Source organism: Diospyros lotus, chromosome 1 (assembly GCF_014633365.1).
Source record: "Diospyros lotus cultivar Yz01 chromosome 1, ASM1463336v1, whole genome shotgun sequence".
Taxonomy (NCBI): domain Eukaryota; kingdom Viridiplantae; phylum Streptophyta; class Magnoliopsida; order Ericales; family Ebenaceae; genus Diospyros; species Diospyros lotus.
Genome location: NC_068338.1, coordinates 28,706,601 through 28,728,801, shown reverse-complemented (window position 1 = coordinate 28,728,801; position 22,201 = coordinate 28,706,601). Strand labels below are relative to the sequence as shown.

The 22,201-nt window shown below is 34.6% G+C and overlaps 3 protein-coding genes across 4 annotated transcripts; all 3 read right to left on the bottom strand.

Annotated features, from left to right (window-relative positions):
- Positions 1 to 473: 473 nt before the first annotated feature.
- LOC127811362 (UDP-galactose/UDP-glucose transporter 5) lies at positions 474 to 9,725 on the bottom strand. 2 transcript variants are annotated; one of them, XM_052351136.1, is made up of 12 exons: positions 9,516 to 9,724; positions 9,152 to 9,337; positions 8,366 to 8,479; positions 7,876 to 7,968; positions 7,633 to 7,698; positions 5,821 to 5,919; positions 4,306 to 4,385; positions 2,732 to 2,844; positions 1,699 to 1,787; positions 1,328 to 1,414; positions 1,138 to 1,206; positions 474 to 1,051 (listed from the first exon to the last, which is right to left on the bottom strand). In XM_052351136.1, the coding sequence occupies exons 2-12, from the start codon at positions 9,269 to 9,271 to the stop codon at positions 926 to 928; spliced, it is 1,056 nt and encodes a 351-aa protein (XP_052207096.1). In that variant the 5' UTR covers positions 9,272 to 9,337; positions 9,516 to 9,724; the 3' UTR covers positions 474 to 925. The 2 variants fall into 2 exon arrangements, 1 of the variants encoding a protein (XP_052207096.1); XR_008025658.1 differs by having other exon boundaries at positions 971 to 1,051; positions 1,332 to 1,414; positions 9,516 to 9,725.
- Positions 9,726 to 11,694: 1,969 nt separating this feature from the next.
- On the bottom strand, positions 11,695 to 12,338 carry LOC127792415 (RING-H2 finger protein ATL66-like). The gene has a single exon (XM_052322901.1). It carries the CDS (start codon positions 12,309 to 12,311, stop codon positions 11,703 to 11,705), a length of 609 nt encoding a protein of 202 aa, XP_052178861.1. The 5' UTR covers positions 12,312 to 12,338; the 3' UTR covers positions 11,695 to 11,702.
- A 1,686-nt stretch (positions 12,339 to 14,024) lies between these two features.
- Positions 14,025 to 15,984, bottom strand: LOC127798050 (uncharacterized). The gene is made up of 2 exons (XM_052331341.1): positions 15,790 to 15,984; positions 14,025 to 15,028 (listed from the first exon to the last, which is right to left on the bottom strand). The coding sequence occupies exons 1-2, from the start codon at positions 15,823 to 15,825 to the stop codon at positions 14,126 to 14,128; spliced, it is 939 nt and encodes a 312-aa protein (XP_052187301.1). The 5' UTR covers positions 15,826 to 15,984; the 3' UTR covers positions 14,025 to 14,125.
- Between the last annotated feature and the right edge of the window lie 6,217 nt (positions 15,985 to 22,201).

Here is a 22,201-nt window from a genome sequence, read left to right as displayed (position 1 = left end):
ATATTAAATTATCATTTACCATCGTTAAAGGTGACAGCTAAATTATGATGTGGGGAGGCACGTTTAGATGACAGCTATAAGTGGCAGTCGACTTCGTTTCTTTCCCTTTATTCTCCAGAAACAAGATGCAACGGCAACAGACTTGACATGAGTGCTTCTCCTACCTCATTTGTATTGATGAAAACTGGATGAGCCCTGCAAGAGTCACTCAAGCCCACAATTCCCACAAGCTTTCATCAATACAAATGAGGTGGTAGGAATTGCGCCTAAGGATTTAACGTATTCAAAGATATATGTATATATGTGTGTGTGTGTTGCCTGACACCCACAAAAACATACTAGCTTTGAGTGGAACCCCTAGGAGGGGTGTGCACAGTTCACCTATCAATTCCATAAACCAGCATCTGCACCTTACCCATTCCAAGATGAGAAGATAACAAGAACAAATCACTTATTAATCTGATCAGTCAAGCTAAGAACAAGAACAAATCACTTATTAATCTGATCAGTCAAGCTAAGAGTAAGATAAAGTCTGTATAAGTTTGTATTGTACAATTTTCTTTTGCATTTGAATACAAAAGCAGAGCGAAATAATACCAAATGAATTGAAATGGGTAAAATGAAAACAAAAATGCTAAGCCAAATTCATGGCTTCTGTCGTTAGTCAAGACATAGACATGGACATCCTGTGAAATGGGGCTGAAGGGGTTCCAAAAAGAGTATGGCCAACTTTCAAGGTGGGTAGATGCATCCTTCCAACTTTGAGATGAACCAACCCCTAGAATGGCATTTTTGTAACTTAAAGAGTTGGCAAATATCGTTCACATCAAATCTCTCGCAGCTTCTTCGAGCTGACAACACTGGAATATCGAGCTCCTCCCAAGCAATGAAGCAACACCAAATGCAAGCACCGCAATGGCCCATCTCAAGGGTTCCCCTTTAGGGGAATGGACTCTCCATTTTCCAATTGCTCTTGATGTGATTCATGTGAAGGCTTCTGTGGTTTGCTTCTCAAGAAGCTTCTTGCATATAAAGAACCAAAAACAATAACCTGACCAAATGAACAAAGAGGTGCATGAATAAATGCAAGTTGGTTTCTGAATCTACATTTAAATAAGGATTGAGGTGGGGGCTTACAGCTCCAATGCACTGCTCCCAGCTAAGGGGATGCGCAAACCACACGCATGATAGCAGAATGCTCACCAACTTTGCCAACCATGAAAAATTCATATGAACCATAAATCAGCACTGTAGAGGCAGAATAAAAGAGAAGATATTTTGATATATCAATTAAGGCACACTTAAATATGCTTGAAGTTTTCTTTACCTGCCTTGTGGTCATTATGGTGGCAAATGTAAGTGCACCAAATGTCCGAATTGTGTAAGAAATGAAGAATTGACTAGCAGTTGCAACCTGCATGAAAAAACAGTCACCATTTCTCCTTTCTGCTAGTGTGCCAAGCTGGAGAACGTTCTTTCCTTTTCATATGTATTTATTTAGTTTTTTTTTTTTTTTTTTTTTTGGTGGGGGTGGGGGAGGTTTGAGGATTGCACTTCAGTATCTTTTGATATAAGGACATAAAACAACGATATTACTAAGAAAAACGGGCAGAAAGAAAAGAACAGATAAAGAATCAAAAAGGTTGTTCTTAATAAGGCTATGTACTTCTGTAACTGTTAAGGTACTAAATCACTTACCGTGGACAGCAGTGCAACGTCAAAGAAGCAATCATTATGGCGAGCAACAAAATCTATTGCCATAAGGAGATGCCCTTGTAATATTAGACCTAAACCAAAAAGAAAGCCAATAACATCTTTCACTGGCCTCGGATGCTCAAACGTGGCTAATATAGAGTTAAAAAAAGTAGAGAAGAATAACTTCAACTTGTAGTAAGTGCAAATCAGATATAGAGTTCTGTAAGACAATAACACGATATGACCATTAACAAATACCTACTATTGTGAAGATATATATGTGACCGAAATTAGTGAATATGGGCCTATATTTACAGATATCCATTCTGAGCTCTTGATATTAGATCATTTTGTCATTAAATCAACACTTGGGCCTTCAATACACTCCCAATGAATTTTCAGGATCTATAAGGTGCACTCTTTGTCATGATAATAATTTTTTATCATATTTAAGTGGCTTCCATGTGACTTGTCTCTGAAGCCAAGCCGACAGCCATTATATGGAGATAAAATGACAAACTAGATCAAGCCTTTATGAATAACATGGTGATTGTAATACGAAGACAGCACAATCCAAGCCCACAGAGCGTATAAAGTCAGCAATAAAAGAGTCCAAACCAAGTAGAATTTCTGATTTACGTACAATACAGTAGTCCTATTTTGTGGCTTTCAATTTCCACTCATTAGTATGAACTAAAACTTCTTAATTGTGTACTAAGGCTACTCAAAATTTCAAGCACCAAGGTGAAATTATAGCTCAAGAAGGCTATGTCCAATCCAATTGAATTTAGTAGTCTTCATTCTTCAATATGCTAATTCCATAAAGGAATATATATGTACAAAGTGGATGAAACATATTCAACAGAACACATTTCACCTATTCGAAGAAAACTAAATAAGCAGCAAATCATTAACCATACAACTCCCTGATACTTTAAAACCCAATATGGCCTCCAAAACAATCAAAACAAATGAACAATCATTTAGGCCTATGATACAATAATATTATTCCAAATACAAATAATGGACAACTCACCAGAGAAGCTGAGTATACAAGAAAACAATGTGGTGTAGAATATTTGATTGTGTATTTCCATATCGTAGCCTTTAAATAATTTATCCTGGAATGTGCTAGTAAAGCCATCAAATCTGAGAAATTACAGATATTATTTAGATGCATGCAAATAAATTGCAGAATTTACTCATCCCACAAATATTTGGGTCAACTAAAAGAAGATATTGACTAGAAAATGAATCAAAGTCTTAAACTAATAGTGATCAAATGAAAACTGGACTCCCTCATAAACTAACAATGATGAATAACTCTAGCCATGTTAATCAAATCAAAAATGGACAATAAGGTCCGTTACAAAAAAAAAAAAAATTATACGTATATATATACACACACATCAAGCCTTTATCCCATGATGTGGGATTGGCTAAGCTCACTGATACAATAATACTCAAATGACATCAATTCTATTTTCATGTTAGCTAACCAAGTCTTGAGCACTCTGGTCTAGCGCATGGATTTTTCCACTTGAATAAATTGACGCCGAAGCAAGGTGCCATTGAATCAAAAAGTAGCTTCTTATTTCTCTGTTGCTCTTCTACCACAAACATTTACAATCAAATCCCATGCTCCTATTTTGGATTTAATTGTTTCTTCACTAACTGATTGGATTTTCCACAGGTAAATTAAATAAACAGCAGTTGATCTTGCAATGGCTATCTCAGTGACTCAACTACAGGAACAGATTCAGGAATTTCTTGTCACTAAATGGTCCTAGACATAGTGATACAAAGCCAGATATGCATTTTGAATGTTTCATTTTAAAAATAAAATGACAAATGAATGCAAGAAAAATAAAAATAAAACTTTTTCGTGGACATTTTGCATAGCTAGCAAGGAGAACATTCAACCACAAATCAAAGCAACTCAAAGCTTGATACTCATGGTATAGGAGGTATTCATCCATAACTATTTTTAACACATGGAGGAAGATCATTTTAGTGCCTATTTAAAGAATAAATAAGATTCTCAAAGTTGTGGTAATTGGAATCAAACAATTAGCCATATTATGAAACTTCGGGAGTTGGGAGAGAATGAATGAGCAAAGATTAAGAAAAGAAACCAAGGTGCTGAAAACCAATTTGGTTTCATGCTTGGCAGGCCAACTATGGAAGCTATATACTTGCTAAGGAGTTTAATAGAAATATATAGAGATAAACAAAAGGATTTACATAAAATGTTTATAGATTTAAAAAAATCTTATGACAAAGTTCCTAGACAAGTCTTATGCAGGGTCTTAGGTATGATACAAGTTAAGGAGTTTAATAGAGAGATATAGAGATAAACAAAAGGATTTACAAATAATGTTTATAGATTTAAAAAAAGCTTATGACAAAGTTCCTAGACAAGTCTTATGCAGGGGTCCTAGGTATGATAAAAGTTATAAGGGTCTTACAAAAAATGAGACCATAGAGATAGAATTCATGTAGCCGACACCACAGTGGGACTAAGGCTCGATATCTTGTTACACTACATGTTGCAATACAAAGTTTATAAACAGAAAAATAACCACAAGAAATGAGTTCAGGAAGCCATACCCTAGATAGCCAATCATCAGGGAAACACCCCAAACAGTGCTTTCCCTCCCTCTATTATATGGACTTAAATCACCTGCTGCCTACAACAATATAAAATAACGGAAGCAATTCAGCACATGAAAAATTTTTCAAAAGCCAATACAGGTTAAGAGCATCAAATAGCAGCATCTAGGTGGACCTTTGCTAAAATCATATATTTAGGAACAAGATTGATGTCATGACCCAAGGAATAATTAGAAGGGCAATAATGTAATTAGTTACCTTAGTTGGTTAGGAGCTATTTCTGTTACAGCATATGGGTGTTGTTATTTTGCTATTTTCCCTTTTTGTCTTGTAGCTTAGTTGGTTAGAGAGCTTTGTCTGATAGCTAAATGAGGCTATATATATATTGTCTCAGCTGTAGGAAGTGGGTATCCAAGAAATTAATGAATTGAAATCTGTTTTTCTCCTCTTCCAAATTCTCTCCCATTTCTTGATCTTCATCTCCCTCTTTTATGTTCTTCTAATCCCCCTAACACTTCTTCTAATCTCTCCCTCATTCTTCCAATTTCCTCCTTAATTTCCTTTTGTTCTTGGCTTTAGCTGAATCAGATTCTTCCGATTTCCAAACTGATCCTAGGTTAAGCCCTAGGATCATGACAATTGATTTGCATCTCAATGAATGTTCAGTAAGGTGCCATTACTTTCTTTCTTGGAATAGTTTGCAGACTGCTATTATGCATATGTAAATTTGTTCCACTAGATATACCAATATAAGAAACAAGTGTACAAAGAATAAAATACACAGATTGATGAACAATAATAATATGCGGACTGGATCCTAAAAATATTCAAAGTATTGGATTAATGTGCCAAGTAATATTACCATATACGTGGCTTCCACAGAATTCCTTGGGGAAAAGGGATATTACAAATTATTAGTAGTCAATAATATACATGTGCTGTGCTCTATCACAAAGTCATTGGTTTGGCATCCTTTACAAGTTATGACTAGTACAGAATTTTAGATGAGTTCAAAACACAATCACGCACTGAAAAAAGAGTTCACCAGTTGATGTTTACTTTCTAATAAGCTTTTCTTTCTAGAACTTCATTATGAGATTTTTAAGTTGAGTTCCTAGATGCAAAAGAAATTGGTCTTGATATACATAGAAGAAAGTGCCCTTATCCTAATTAACTGAAGGACACTTCTATAATAATGACAAGGACAGATATCTATAAATATACAGCCTTTACATAATGTTCCAGTCACTAAATTGATAAAAAGTTCATGTTTCCTTTTAACAACCAAGTATGGCTGAGTGTCCATAATTTCATCATTCAAAAGAGATATATATGACAAGTGCAAGCAATGTCCAATAATTGTGTTTTAAATGAAAAAATAAATCCAGATTAAAGTTCATAAATGAACGGTGATATTGAGTATCTTTTTAATACTCTTCACCAGCCTTTGGGTGCAAAAGTAAAAGAGTATTTGAACAAGGTTGACCATGGAAGAAAAGGACAGTCATTTACCGGGTATAAAATGAATAATGCACAACCAAGCATCACTAGAAAAGCCAGCAAATAGTCTTGTGCCTTGTATACTTTTTGCATAATCACTGTGCTCCAAAGCTGCAAGTCATGTCAAGCAGAAGAATCAAATAATACCATTAAGAGTTGGTTCTTACATGCAAAGCCGAGCATCACAAGAAAAGCCAACAAATGAAAATATTGATTACAATCTTGATATACAAAATGGACAGATGTGACAATAATTAGTAAAGGACAGCACTGCACATGATGCATAAAAATAAGGATAAACTGACCATACATCCCCTAAACCTTGGCCTTTTGGCCCAGACAACCCCCTTAAACCTTAAAATTTGCCTAATCAGTCCCTAAACTTTCCAAAATTAGCCACAAAACCCCCTAAAAGGGGAAAAAGGTTCAGGTGGTGTCATGGATAATTTTGGAAAATTCACCAACTGATAGGGAAAATTTTAAATTCCAGGGGTTTCGTGACCAAATGACCAAAGTTCCGGGGGTGTTTGATGAATTTAGCCAAAAATAATGATCACAAATAAACCAAGTAGTGAAACAGATTAAAAAAGAGGACTCACAAAGCTCAGACCATGTAAATGAGATCAATTTTGTGGAGTTTATTAATTTACTTGCATTAATAAAATGCTACTGGAATGAATGCTAGGAGGCATTGGAAGTTTTAACTGCCTCTAGCTGAATATATCTATTAGTGGTGTGGGAAAATGAAAAAAGTGGCATGCCTTGACCAAACCAATTTTACTGCACCACATCCTGCATACATTTTTAGTCATCAATTCTTTGTGAGAGATCAAATCTAAGGTCATCAAAACAAGGTCCTTTCTTCAAAATTTGATCTCATTGGCAGGAGTAGACCATACAAGAATGAACATCCATCCTAAAATCTTAGTTGGGGAAGGTCAAGGGACTTCAGAATGAAAAACAAAGGATTTCTTATGTTGTTTTGAAGTCCTAGTAGATTGAACCTTTCGCAATTTGAGAAGGTATATTGGCAGATCCATGAACAACACTAGGAAGGGTACAATGCTTATAAAAATAAACATTACATTAAACAGCGTAAAACATAGAACAGTTGACAAGGTATGTTCCAACTAGATATGCAAAAGTAACTAAGAAAGTTTAAAAGAATAACACCTGCAGAAAAATGGAAAATATGTAGTGGCTAGTCATATAATAGGAATAACCAATCACTGGAACAAATGGGGCTGCCAGGACCCCTTGTAAACTGAAACATCCTCCTATTAAATTAAGGTTCATATTTGGTCTGTTTCTGTTTCAATGTTAGCAATCTATGTCATGTTTTACCAGCAGGAAACTTATATAAGAATCCTTGCGGCATTCATTATTGAAGCAAAGCCATTACACCATAGTATTTCATTTGGTTAGCATGATAGAGCCAGACACATTTAGATTAATTTTTAAGAGGATTCAGTCTTAACAAGAATAACAAACATTTCACGAATGGCATGATAATTAGAATAGGTAACATGATAGAAAGGTCAGAGAACAAGTAGGAGGGAGCATAGGGTACTTGATTCCAAGAACTGCAAAATAAAGCAACAACTTAAACCATCATTAGACAAAGGAGCAGCTAAAGAAGTAGAAAAAAATAGAAAATAAAAACTATTTAACCATTTCTAGGAAAACATAAACTATGTCCTTGAGTTAAAAGACATTATTAACTAACAACACCAATAAGGCATAAAACCGATTGCGTTTACTGGGAAAACTAGAAACAACAAGATAAGCTAACTGCCCAAATTACTCAAAACATAACCAACATACCATCACGGGTATCATTTTGGCACATTTTGCAAGTGTCTGAATCGGAAAGCTGACATATTTAAGTGCCTAGAAAAAACATTGAAGACCAAAAGAATTAATGCACCAATAGCCTAATTTCTCGAGTCAATAAACTAATAAATTACACAATGCTCAAAAAAATATATATTGAATAATTTTTACTTCAGGTTTGATTCCTTTCCCAGTGATTCATGATGAAAAACACTGAAATATAATATAACTTACCTCATACTGGCATGTTGTTGTTAGTATGTTTGATACTGATATGAGGCAATACTTATAAACAGGAGCAACTGGGTCCAGTGCTTTCTTACTTACCTGGATAAATGAAAACATTGGAATCAAGAAAAATCTAGTCACAATGTTTAAGCATCCAGATTACATTAGATTACATTTTCAAATGAGCTGGTGATTCATTCAAATTAAGATGGTTTTGTTTAGTGAGAAGAAAACCAATAGCCGCTCCTATGAGGAGAGTGGATGGAATGAAACAAGTCTTAAGCAAAATAGGTAGAGCAAAACTAGAAAAACTTGCCGGAGATCCTTAGGTATGATATGGGATATGAGTTATAAGGGCCTTGTAGAAGATAAGGCAGCTTAAGGCTGGATATGTTGTTATTGAGCTAATGATATGTTTAACAAATCACCATTAACCAGGTTGCACATCTTTTGATGGCTACAAAACTTGATTCATTATCTACTAAAAGAGACATACCAGTAGAGCAACTGCAGAGATTGCTGACGTTGTAAGACGATTGCAGAAAACAAGAAATAATGAGTACTTAAAATATTCTTTCTTCTCCCCATAAGGAACTCTCATGATCTTTTCCTGCAAGAGTACTAACTTTTCAACTATTTCCTTAATGAGAAACCGTAACAACTCATTGAACTTAAACAAATAGCAAACAATACAAAATAGAAAACAGTGGAACTATGAATTCAAGGTTTGCAGGAGGTTAAAGGTTCGAGCTTCCTATCTGTACTAAGAAACTATGAACTACAATTTGCAATTAATTGATTACAAGAAAGTAAATGAATGCAAAGTCCCATTAAAGAAGAGAGTTAATTGCTTCCTCTATAAGTGCTTTTGTTGAATAAATGGCTAATATTATGCTAATTCCATTTGCACGGCTGTGCCCCAGAGTTATAATATCCTTCCTGTTCAAGGTATAAGTCATTTTTTTTATAAGCCTAGGTAAAAACCATCTTGATATTAGAGTTTAAACTCTGGCACAATTTTTCTTAGTACACGAAAAAATATACACATCACAGACTACAACACATTAAATGCTATTTTTCACCCAGATACTTGGAGTACAGCAGCAGCTGGTCTGCTCTTTCGTAGTTTCAAGCTGCTGTGAAGAATAAGAAATTCCGTTCTTCTTTTTCATGCAACGGCAAAAGATTTCAGACATAGATGAAATCAGAAAAGAAACAAAGTGATCGTCCAAAATTAAATGTTTGCAGACAAACTCTGAGACAATAAATTGCGGTTTTATACCTGTAGGACGCCGTAGATAACGAGAGTGGACATAATGCCGACCACGGCAAAAACCCCTTTCCAGAACATCACGCGGTTCTGTTTCAAAGACGCAATAGAAGAAGAAGTTGTTTCCGCCATATACCATCCGATCCACCACCACCACCCTCCTTTTCACCGCCGCATAGGAAACATCCACGTTTACCGCTAGAAATTAAAGGGAAAAAAAAAAAGAACTATATTAGTTTACACTGAAGAATTTCGCATGCATAGATGAACGCACATAGTAATACATATAAACGGAGGGAGAAAATGACGACAAATCTGGAGTCGCTACAGCGGGCGGTGAGGATGGGGATAATTAAGGATTAGAGGCACAGCTCACCGGAAAATTGGACGGCGTTTACTGATCTGTGATCGGAGAGTTCTCGACTGAAGACTAGAGAAACAGTCGCAGACTACGCGCCTTTATCAACAGAAGAGGAAGAGAGAGAGAGAGAGAGCAACCGACAAGTGACCTGAAAGGGTTTCCCTTTCGCCGGCGGCTTTCCTGCTGTGATTTCTTCTCTTTGGTTTTCTTTTACCTTTTATTGTTTTGTTTTTATTCTTTATTGGCCTTCCCCATCTGGTGCATTGGGGCACGTTTCAAACCGCCATTTTTAATTAGTTTTTCTTTCTTTCAACTTTGATCGCCCTTTTAAACCACTTTTTAACAAATTCCTATTGTTTTTAAGGATAATAATTAGTTTTTAAATTTTGAATCATGGAATAAATTAGTGTTAATATTTTAATTTTTACCATTATAGTTATTAAACTTTAATTTTTATTATGATTCAGTTACTTTCTTAATTAATTTTTAAATTTTGTTAACAAAAATTAACATGATTTACCTTAATATAAATTTCACAATTACTTGATTGTAGAATTTATGTTATAAATTTAGCGTCAAATCATTTTTGATTTTATATTAATGTTTATTAAATTAATTTTTATTAATAAAATTTGATAAAAAATGAAAAGAGAAACCAAAGTATAACAAAATTAAAAATTAGTGACTCAGACAATAAAAATTAAAGTAGGTAACTAATTTTGTTACGAAGTGTAAAATTCAGAACTAATTTTTTATTTACCCATTATACTTATGATAAATCTATTGTGTTTTATAGTATTTAAAATATGAAGCGTAAACTTTTATTTTTTAGGAAATTTTGATATTCACCATATTGATTGAGTTTCATAATTTTAAAATAATTTATTTGTGTAATTAATAGAATAAATAATTATATATATAATATCAAAGAAAGTTAAGTCACTAAACTTTGTTAAACAAAGTTAACGGGATACTAACATGACTAATAACTTAGATGATTAAAGAATATAAATGATTACTGAAGTTTACACAAAAATATAAAAAAGTCATTAAATTTTTCATTGCAATATAAAAATATCACTAAACTTTATACTAAAATTGTGTTAGTCTCTTTTAATGGTAATTAAGGATAATTATGAAATTATATATTAAATTCAAGTATAATAATTTTTTTATTTTAATATAAAATTTAGTGATTATTTATGGTGTTTAACAAAAGGAACTCTAAAGCTATGTTAGGGAGGTTTGGAAGGGAGGGGCGAAACATTTTTTATGAGGTTGCTGTTCTGCTGGTGTATAGTTCTCCTTCTTCCTGACTGCATTATTCCGTATGTAGTTGGAGACTTGTTCCAGGATTTTGATTAGTTGTCTGAGCTGATCTTAATTGCCATCTAAGAGCTAATAGAGCCTCCATCCAAAGAATTACGTGAATAAAGCAATGCCGAGATGTAGTCCAAGTGTATATGTATGTGGTCCTGAGAGAAACAAAATGTTTAATAGCATGGTCACTGCTCAGTGGAAAAGGATATGTTCCAGCGTCTACAATGGCAAAGTAAGTGTGATTAGTTCAACTCTGTATCATCCTAGGTTGTTCAGTCATTTGGATGAACACAAAGCAAACCTGTATGTTACTGTAACTGCGATTTTGTTTCCTCTTCCAGTTTAGGTAGGTTGTGATTTGAAGGGGTGGAATTGAGTCTCCTCTTGAGAGATTCGCTTAGCAAGGCTCACTCCCTTCGAGCGAGCTCATTATCTCTTAATTCCAGTCATTAACTTTGATGCTCACTATTATTTTTACTGCTTGACACTGAAATTCTCAAGCTTATGTAATGCACCTCAATGGCATCCACCACCTTATTATACTCCTGTTATATCACCATGAGTAAACTTCTCTTGATAAATTTAGCAGAGAAAAATGGATTACATCCCTTTTTATATGCATAATGCACTGTCTTCTAATTGGCTTGCAACTAACCTTAGCTGCAAAAGCAGTTCTCACCGTTGCTACTGTGAGGCTTGCCAGGACTGCGGGCATGTTATTCTCCCTCCTCAGAGATCGGTTTGAGGAAGAATGGACTGCAATTCATTTCTAATCTAGTGGCTCAATAATCTATCAGGAATGTTATTTTTTGCCTTAGTTCATCTCAAGGCTGCGAAATTTCTGATAAAAATATACCTTTCTCTGGAGCTCCAGTATCGTGATCAGCTTGCATTTTGTGGATTTATTCCGAGGGAAGAACCATGCAGGATTTGGGACCTAAGGGATTGATGGTGTTCTGATCTATCTTGAATGAGATTTTCCCTCCTCAGAGTTTCTAGCAAATTGTACACAGAAACAGAATAGCCGTTGTCCATTGCAAGATTACAGACATATGATCTGCAGAGGGGACAGCTCGAATGAGTCTGGAACCAAGTGTCGATGCAAGAAACATGAAAGACATGGGAACAGTTTGGAAGATGCTTTAGCCATTCACCATCTTCAAATTCACCCAGGCAGACTGCACAATCAGTTCTGTTTTGGCCTAATTCTTCTGCAGCCTTCTTCTTGAACTGAGTAATGGGAAGCGAGTGCATGATATAAGAGTCGAGTCCTCGACTTTGGAACTGCAGAGAGGGATCGTTGGGGTTCTCCACCCTCAGAAATTGCCTTGGACCCTGGTTTGTCCCACGAAATCTGCTGCAGTGTCCTTGTAATATCCTGTAGTAGCTGAATACCATGAAGATGCTACAAAAAAACCCCACCAAAGCCAGCACTACTGGGTTCCAGCGTGGAGGTTCAGAGATTGGAGACGGGACTGGACTTGGAAGCATGTTCTATCTGAAGTTTTGGCTGATAAAATTGGCAGCTTGTAGTTCAGGAAGGCAATGCTCAATTATCTGCTTTGTGGATCTAGTAGAAATCTGTTTTTCCAAAGGGCCTTATGTTTGGCTGAGACTGAAGATGCTGGCACGATCAAACCAAAGCGAAGAGATATATAGACAAGGTTGCTGATAATTTTGAGGATAACCATTTTGCATAAGCTGCCAAATGGCTCCTAGTATTCAAGTTATAAGCATCTGTCTTATCGTTTGATGCTTTTCTTTTTGTCAGAGAATTAGGTTTGTACACGATAACAATGATAATTACTAATTAGGATTCTGCTGATGAATTCACAATTCAGTTTCCTTAGTAAGTAGCTGCTGATCACGCCACTAATGACTTACAAATTACTGCGGGAAAGATGTAAACTTCCCATGACCCTTCTCTTTGTCTTGTCCCAGGCATGTGTTTTTCTGCAATAAAATTGTAAAGGTAAATTTATACAATTTGTGGAATTTAGCAGACTGTACTGCACGGCATGGCAAACGCTTGATACTGAGTACTGCACGAAATTCATAACATTCAGTTGTAATCAAGGCTGATTGTTCATGTTATGAACGCCCTTGTATCTGTTTGGGGAATCTGTGAAATCTCTCTTCCTTTCATATTTTTAGCTGGAAAAGGTTTCGCTTTTCTTTGCTCAATTTCACTGTGCTCAACTTTAGCCGTGGAATGATGACTGTTCCAGGGAAGATGAAAGCCACTCTAAACCATAGAAGTTCTGCTAGGTTAGGAACCCGTCCTGATGATAAATCTCAATTGTTATACGTTGTTTTGGAGATTCACAAACCACAGTAGGCAAAGATCACTCAACACTAAGTAGGATTTTGTTTTTTGTGCCAAGGAAAATGGTAGAAAGGGTGGGTGGCTGGTACTGTTGACCCTGCCTCAACCAAACTGGCATGACTTTTAGATGCAGTATGGTGACTGATTTTGGAAGTGCAGTAGCAAATTTGGTAACAGATTCCGGCCCTTTCATCTGATATTCAGCAAGAAGAAAATTCTTTGATATAAGCATTGCCATTTGCCAACACTTCCCTTATTTCAGTCTTCTTTCAACATGGATTCTTGGACCCCCATGTAGACAGAATAGGCCCTCACGCTCTATGTTGTTTTGAATTTTACAGCTTTCTACATAGATGTCATAGTCTACTCAATGGTAGCATTTTCTTCCAAGAAAGTTCAATTTGTTTCTCTATTTCCCTGTAATAGAATTTGCATCGGACTTGGGTGCTTAAAATATTGAAAAAAAATCTCTTATAAGTTGGCCTGAACTCGAAAACTGCTTTAAAATATGTCCCCACATTTAGCGTTTAAGCCAACCTGCTTATGTCTTGATCTCTAGCATTAAAAAACAAAAAGTAAGACCTTCCCCTCAAAGTGGTATCCACCCCATTGGAAGGTGTATGGGTACTTGCAAATTCTTGAACTGCAGGTCAGTAGTCAGGAGAATGGTGAACTGATGCTGAAAAGGTCAATTTTGATCCTTAAGATGAGATGCAACAGCTTCGAGTGATTCTCTTGATGAAAAGTTTTATATGTTGGAAGAGCAAGCGTTCCTATTTTTAAGATTGAAGAAGCATTATTGTTGATTTGTACTTATATTTGCTTCCTTCTCCATTCAGTAACATAACAACAATGGTTTAAAGGATGGAAAACTCCGATAAGAAAGTTAAGTCACTATGTCATCCAGAGCAAAATAGCTTATCCCATTTACACCAACGACCATCTATTTATACAAAAAGGACAGTATTGCATCATTTAATCATTGTAATCTTTGTCGCTTCACTGATGCAGCGTAGCTGTTATATTCTGCCCCTGCGGGTACCAATCGCTCGCTGCCAAAGCCCGATCCAGCCGAACCACCAGCAAAATGCATCATAGATGATGACAACATTTTGGAAGAGCCAGTAGTCATGTTAACAAAAGAAGATGAATTTAGAGAATTTGGTGCAGCTGGTTTCTGACTAACAATCTCAGCACCACATCCTTTGATGGAAACAGGTGGAATATTGAAGGCCTGGAGAGGGGGCGGATTCCGCCACCTGGGAAGCGGCCCCGCCAGAAGAAGAGTCTGAAGCAGCGGCCCTGACTCCAGCACAGCCTGCAAGAGCTTTCCCTTCTGAGGCAGAGGCTTTCCCGTGACAAAATTGTCTATGACCAGAGAACCCTGATCAATTTTAGGTGCTGCTGAAGAGACAAGACCCGTTTGAACCGTGCCAGAGTAATCTTGAAGCAAGGGCTGGTTCACAAATGCCAGGCTGCTTGAATCAGCCATGTTCAAGTTAGAAAGCTCTGGCGACGAGCCAGCATCGAGGAAGGAGTCGACTGGGGAAGAACCGTGGGACTGGTAATTGTGTGTATCTGACAGGCTGTTAGATTCAGTTATGCTGGAGTTCGCTTTTGCGGCTTTGATCAGAGGGCTATCAGGTTGGAGCTGAGGTAGAGCTGTAAAGAATTCACTTGGCACTGTGGAAGGAAGGAGCTTGTTGAGGAGTTTCTGAAGTTGGTCCCTTGCTTCATCCCTTTCCTGGCAGGCAACCTTAAAGAGCTGCAACAACTGCTTCATGTACTCTTTGGTCTTTCTCATCTCTTCATTTGCTTCAGCTCTCACTGATTCCAGTTCCAGAGTTGTGTACAGAAGCTTTTGCTTCAAATCAACAGGGCCCTGTAAATTCAAACCGAATCAGTATAAAATAGATATATATAAAGAGAGAGTTTTCTCGTGATTCACGACAACACTTGTCCTGAAAAAAGGAAATCTACAACATATCTTGTTCAAAGAGGATTAAAAATTGCAAAATTTTGGTGAATAGGCAATGTTTTCACACAATTCCATGACCAATTAATTCAAAGTTAGGAACAGTGAAATCAAGATTGGGGGCCCATGGAGATCACAAGAACAAATTGGTCAAATCCATGGCCACACTTTCTTGAATTAAAAACTCCAGTGAGAAAATGATTTACACCAATGACCATCCACCGCAAAGAAACTGGATTCTGTTGAATGATTACAGCATGAAACATCACAAGTTTCCATCATAAAGGGGGCAAAGAAAGATACTGAAACTTGTAATGTCAAGGGAATCAACATTAACAGAGAATTGACCTTCAAACCAACTAGAAAATGGATTCCACTTTCCGGGAAGGATCTCCTCTGAGAAACAGAGATAAGAAAATTGAAAGGATGGACATAAGCATAAAACTAACAGTGAAATCACTGTCAGAATCCAAGAAACTTGACAGAAGGCGGTTGGGAAATAAACCCAGAAAGGGAAAACACCAAGAGAAAACAGGAATTGTGGTGAAGCAGAGCAAGAGGAGGAGAAATCTGTGAAAAGAAAGAAAGAAAGCTTTAAATGCGAAACAGAAGAAGTACAATTGAAGATTCCCAGAAAAGAATGAAGTGAGATGGCTGACAAGACCCACCTCTTGGTAACTCCATAAAGAAGCCATATCTTCCATCTCTCGCTCTCTCTGTCTCTCTCTCTCTCTGTGTGTATTTGCAGAGCATTAAGGGGGGAGGTTGGGAAGGGGTGGGAGAAGAGTCATTTATAGAAGAAAGGTCCCAATAAGAGACAGAGAGGGAGTGAAGGTTTTCTTCTCTTTTCTCGCAAACATCCAGAATACCCAATCCACGTCGAAGGAAAATTTTATTTGAGGAATCCTCAAAACCTTCCAAATAGAAAACAAAAATCAAAATCACAACTTTGAAACTTTCCCACCTCTCTCTCTCTCTCTCTCTCTCTCTCTCTCTCCTCAAAAGAAAAGAAAAATTGAACGAAAATTGAAACGCATTTGGAATTACCTCCCACTCTTTCAGGACCCCTGTCTGTTGCCAAAGATAAATCTCTCTCTCTTTCTCTCTCTCTCTCGGTGGATAGTCAATGAGTAAATATCCAGTTGGATTTCCTTTACATTCCATTGGTGGGTGAGAAACAAAACGGTTGCTTTCCCTCTCTTCGGTGAATATAAAAGCAAGCTGCTGTTTACGCGGTTTTATTTCTAGCAATATCAAAGTTCTTTTACTAAAACACCCTTTTGATCTTCTTTTCTTTTTTTTTTTTTTGCTTTAATTTTCAAAATTTCAATTTCTTCAAACAATTTTAACTTACTGATGCATATTCAAAAATTAATTCCCTATTTTCTTTTGAAAATTAAAAAAATAAAATAAACGATGAGCCAACCCAAAAAAAAAAAAAAAAAGGCTTGACATATTGCTCTAATTTGCAGCTAAATAATTCAGTTTATGGGTAAATGGGTTTTTGCTACCAATTAATTTAATTGCATGGATTGTCCTCTCACTTGCCTAACCAAATTTTAGATTCTCATTCCTTTTGTGCAAGTTAGAAAGTAGAAACCGTAGAATTAATTCAATAAGCTAAAAATAGAATGTAAAAATAACATTATTATATATGCATTAAGTCAAATGGCTATTTATTACTTACCCTTAGTGGTTCTAATTTCATTGAACTTATAGACATTGTAAATCGATTATTGGTTTTTCAATGCAAGTTATATGTATTTACTCAGACAAAAATGAACATGTAAAGAGACGAAGTTCAAATTTACACTCTGCAATATCACCTATTCAATATTTGTAGGGCTTCTTTGCCACAAGTGTTTTTACTTTCTTTTTTTTTTTCTTTTAACACAAGAAAAAAAGAAAAAAAACCCAAAAAGTAAAACGTCAAAAGACTTAAAATCTCAATATTTCTGTCAAAAGACTTAAAATGTTAAGATAGATAAAATATTTGAAGATTTTGAGTACAAATCTCAAAATGAAGTTATCTAAAGATTTCTCTTTTATATATATTCTCTTTCATTATAAGATTCTAAATATACTCTAACATAAAATCGTAAACGTTTTAAAATTTTATTTAATGAATTTTTTTATTAAAAAAACTTATGTTTACTTTAATTTTTTGAAAAAAATAATAATACCAAAAAAAACCTTCTCACAATTAAAATATAATAAAAATTTAAGCCTCCACATATATTAACATTATCCTCATTATTAATATCCTTAATCACCCAAAAAGAATAAACCCATATATTGGCTTGTGAACTGCCCAAGAAAACTGAACTAAAGACTACACCATACACAGTTGACTTATAATCATTTATATATATATACATATGAATTCATGGTTTTATTCTATAGTTTTTGATTAAATAACAATTGTTCACATATACCTATACAACTGGCACACGGTTTTAGCTGTTAGGGATTTAGCACTGTTACATATGCATCCCTTTGATTATTAATTAAGAGACATTTACATGACTTGCCTTCAACCCCTAATCAGTTTGGTTTTCGAAAGTTTTAACTTAAATTTTGACTTCTTGTGCAAAAGAATTCTACCGTTTCCATTTCAAATCCCAAACTCGATATAAGAATGACCTTGTCTCTCCTCACACACTTTTAAGGATATGCTAGCTTTGGAATCTTTTTTATTTGTTCTGATAATAGATGATCTTATTAAACATAATATAAAGATATATATCTTGGTGTATATTGTGTATTATTATTTGCATAGGATACCATATATATATGCTGGTGAATAAGACAAAATATGGTATGAATAATAATCTCATGATGTTAAAGAAACATTCTAGAATTTGAAAGTTTTAATAAAAAATATATATAGATTAAAAATTGAATACATAAAATGTAAATTTATATTTGTGAATACTGTTATAGTTTTATTATTAGATGTCAAGAAGAAATTAATTTAAAAATCTTGAACTAATTATTTAAATTAATAGATTGAGAGATTAATAATAGAAATATTGTTACTCCTAAAATTAAAAGAATGATTTAAATAAATTATTTTTTTTATAGTCTGAATCACAAGCCTAGCTTGTGGTAGGGCAGGGCCCCTCAAGAAGGGGTTTGTGGGCTACCAATCACTGCATTCCCTCTCTTGGTTCTAAACAAAAGTTTATTTTGAGATGAATTATATGATTAAAATTATTTGATTATGTAAAAAAAAGATAAAAAATAAATTTTTTATAAAAATAATGGATGGAATGAAAACTATATCAACATATTAAAGACACAAAAAAAAACCGAAAAAGAGAGTTGGTAAGACATACTTATATGTGATATTAGTGATAAAAATATTGTAAAAGATATGATCAAAAAGATAAATAATTAACATGTAACCAACTCTACAAAACAAAATAACATATATATATATATATATTGTTAAAATAAAATAACTATATTGTCTTTACCGTCAATTAAGAATTAAGAACATATAACAAACCTTAATATGTATATAATTGTTTTCGTCTATTATTTTTAAATAAAATATATGTTAAAAGCCTTTTTGATAGCATATATGCTCCACTTTACTAAGTAAACGCAAGTCACAAAATATAGTAAAAGAGTTATTCTAATTAAGATTTCAAATGCTTAATCACTTGAAACCTTGAATATCACTATTATTAACCACTTATAAAATTACCATCTTAATAATATTAACTATATATTTTATCCATCATATTTATCACAGAAAATTGTCGTCAGGCTGACAAAGTTTATAAATATATATGAACAAATAGAAATCAAAGCTTAATTAATTATTGCCAAATCTTAAATGTAAAGTTAGCTTTCTAAAATATTCAACATATATATACATATTATAGTAGAAAACCTAGTTCTGACAACGACAATGAACATGGATGAGGTGTTCATAATCCAAAAAGCCGGAATTTTCTTTCTTTATCCCGACAAGTGTTTCGGCACTTCATGCACTTCCGTGGTTTCCCAATTATATATACTTTCCATCGCAATAACATCACCCCCGGCGATACAGATGAGCCTCACCCGCAGCCGCCACATCGACCAACAGCGACGTATAATACAGCTTAATCCGGCCATTAAAGCACCCAGTAGCTTGCTCTTAACGTACAACCCATGTGGCTGGAGCTGTGTCTAATTTCTTGGTCCTGTGGATTACGACATTGTTTAAGGCTCTGATCAAACCTTCATATTCCACCGTTTGATTTAAATTTAATTTTCTGACGGAGAAGCAGACAAAACTGCTGAATCTAAAAATGGGAAAGGCAGCTGATGGAGTTTTAAATAAAGGGTTGGGTTCATGCAATGAATCTAGCGGCTCCGACAAGCATAAGTGTTTAATTTAATGGGTTTGTATATTAGGGTGTCTTAATTGGCCAGGTATCTTGCATTACCTGAACCTTGCCTTGTTTAATTTTATTCATCTTCATCAATTGGAGTGGAGTTGATTAAAGGGATTTATATAATGTTTGTGGACTTAAAAGAGAGCTTTCATTACATCCCTTGGATCATGCCCATACCAGATTCATGTTACAGTTCTTTTCTCCTTTCTTTTTCTTTTTTCGTTTTGTTTTACATGTGATGGTGATCGTACGTATAGTGCATGAGAGAAGATTACGTGTTGATGGATTACAGGTGATTCAGTAATGTGAGATCAGGATATAATTAAATTAATTACTTGTTGATTAATTCATTTAAGCAAACGATCTTTACTAGATTCTTACATGATTGCTTTTTCTCACAAGCACTTTGGTTAATTATTTTAATGAAAACGATAAAAAAAAACACATACATAATCATGAGTCTTAATCATATTACGTGACTTAAAAATACATAATTCTTAGTGTTATATATTTATAGAACACATATCAAAAGTCATTATGTCCTATATATGTTTAAGAATCTCTCTGTCTAAGTATTTTTTGATCTCTCTCTCTCTCTCTCTCTCTCTCTCTCTCTCTCTCTTATTACAAAATTTTTCAATAATTTTATCCATTCACCTAAGAAGGGAATTTATTTATTTTTTCACAGTTACCCAAACATTTTCATTGCGTTTCTCACATTTTATTTTATTTTTTGTTAAGTAAAATATTAAAAGAAGATAGTCTAACCAATATGACATTAATACAAATTACAAATTCTTTGAAGGATCTAACAAAAGACAACAAATGTTAATAGCAAACCCCAAATTAAACAGTAGAAGAGGAGAAATATATAGACAAGCGACAAAATTCAGCAAAATAAACCAACAATTAATCCAATTGAAAAGTTTGATCCATATATGGATCACAACCCACAAAACACAAAGGTTCATGCGACAAATTAATGCATTTGATCTCCAATTAAACCCAAAGGCCAGAAATTAAGCAGATAAAGGGTTATAAAAACAACCTCCTCCTTCAAAAAACAATCTTGTTGGCTCCGATAATATGAGACATATGAATCCTAGTCTATAGAAGAGAGAGTTATTCTGGATAGTTTTACAAGTCAAAAATGGGTTGAAGATGTCCGTTGAAGGTCAATGCAGTACTCTAATCTTAATTGTCTACGTACATATATAATTTTATTTCTTATTTTTGTTTTTTTTAAATGATTGCTCATATATCGTAATATTCTTTTTTATATTATATTCATATTTTGAATATGTTAATATTTAACTAGCTAATATTCAAAACTATGAAAGAAAGATAATAATTTTTAATTTAAATCAAATTAAGAAATTCTAAACTAAATGAAGTTTTCACTTTGTTCAACCCCAAGTTGAACCACAAATCATTGCCCATATATATAAGAAAGATCATCATAACTCTCCTTGCGTAATCGAGAGCACGAGTATCGAGAATTATGGAAGGGCAATCATCTCAAGAAAAATTGTCGTATAACAATCCAATACAATATTTAATCAACAAAAGGATAAAAAAATATCCCTTCATAACAAATTTAAGAAGATTCTGCAAACTAATATATGATAGTGAAACTTTTATTATTAATGAAAGTTAGTTTGAGTGTTTCTAATAATAATTAATGAATTATAGCATTTTATAGTGTTGTACTTTGATGAAGCTTCAAAACGCTACATTTGGCATAAGGGCTGGAGGGTCATTTCAACAACCTTTAGAGCCACCCAAAACGGCAGCGTTTTGGGCCTCTATGTGGATGGCTGAAACGGCAACCAGCTGTGCCATTTTGCTTGGCGTACTTCATTGTCGTCTTGCCTGCTATTTGCCCGATCGTTGATGTTCTGATGTGCCTTTATTCATCCCGATCGCCACCGTTGAAGTCTTCTTTATATCTTCTACAGTGGCCTCGAGATCAACAGCGCGCACAGCCTCCGATTACCTTCCTTTTGCTTGATTTGATCTGATTATTCTCTGTATTTTCTTTTCTCTCTCTGTATAATTTATGTATGTTTTCTCTCTAGGGTTTGGCCTCTGACCTTTAGTTTCTGTAGTTATGGGGTCGATTTAAAATGTGAGAATCGTTTTGTACAGTGAGGGTTGAGAGTCAATCTGTGTAAATTGAGGTTGTAAGCATTTTTTATCCGATAGTGAAGTGAGCTCTCTTTACCGGAGCTCAACGTGGATGTAGTCCTCATTAACGGGTGAACCACGGTAAATCTTTAGTGTTTGTGTGTTTAAATTATTCTTGATTATTGCATGTTTACAGTATTGAATATTATGTGTATGTTGCTTTGAGTATTTGGTCGAGACTTATCTTTTTATAACATATAGAAAAGTTTTATTAATACAACATTACCTTAATTATGTAAGCATAACATTACAAGAGTTGGAATAGATTTTCGTGACAACCAAGTTACGGACAATCGATTAGTCAACCTGTCAAGTTCTTTCCCATAAATTGGTGGATGCAAATGAATGAACTTGTTCAATTGAATTGGGCAAAACTCTTTCAATGAATTAACCACTACAAGTTGAAGGAAAAAAAAGAATCCAAACTATAGGGTTTCATTTTAAAGCTTAGATCTAAATTAGGGTTTTTGTTGAGATGAGTGGAGGAGTTCAACGATACTCA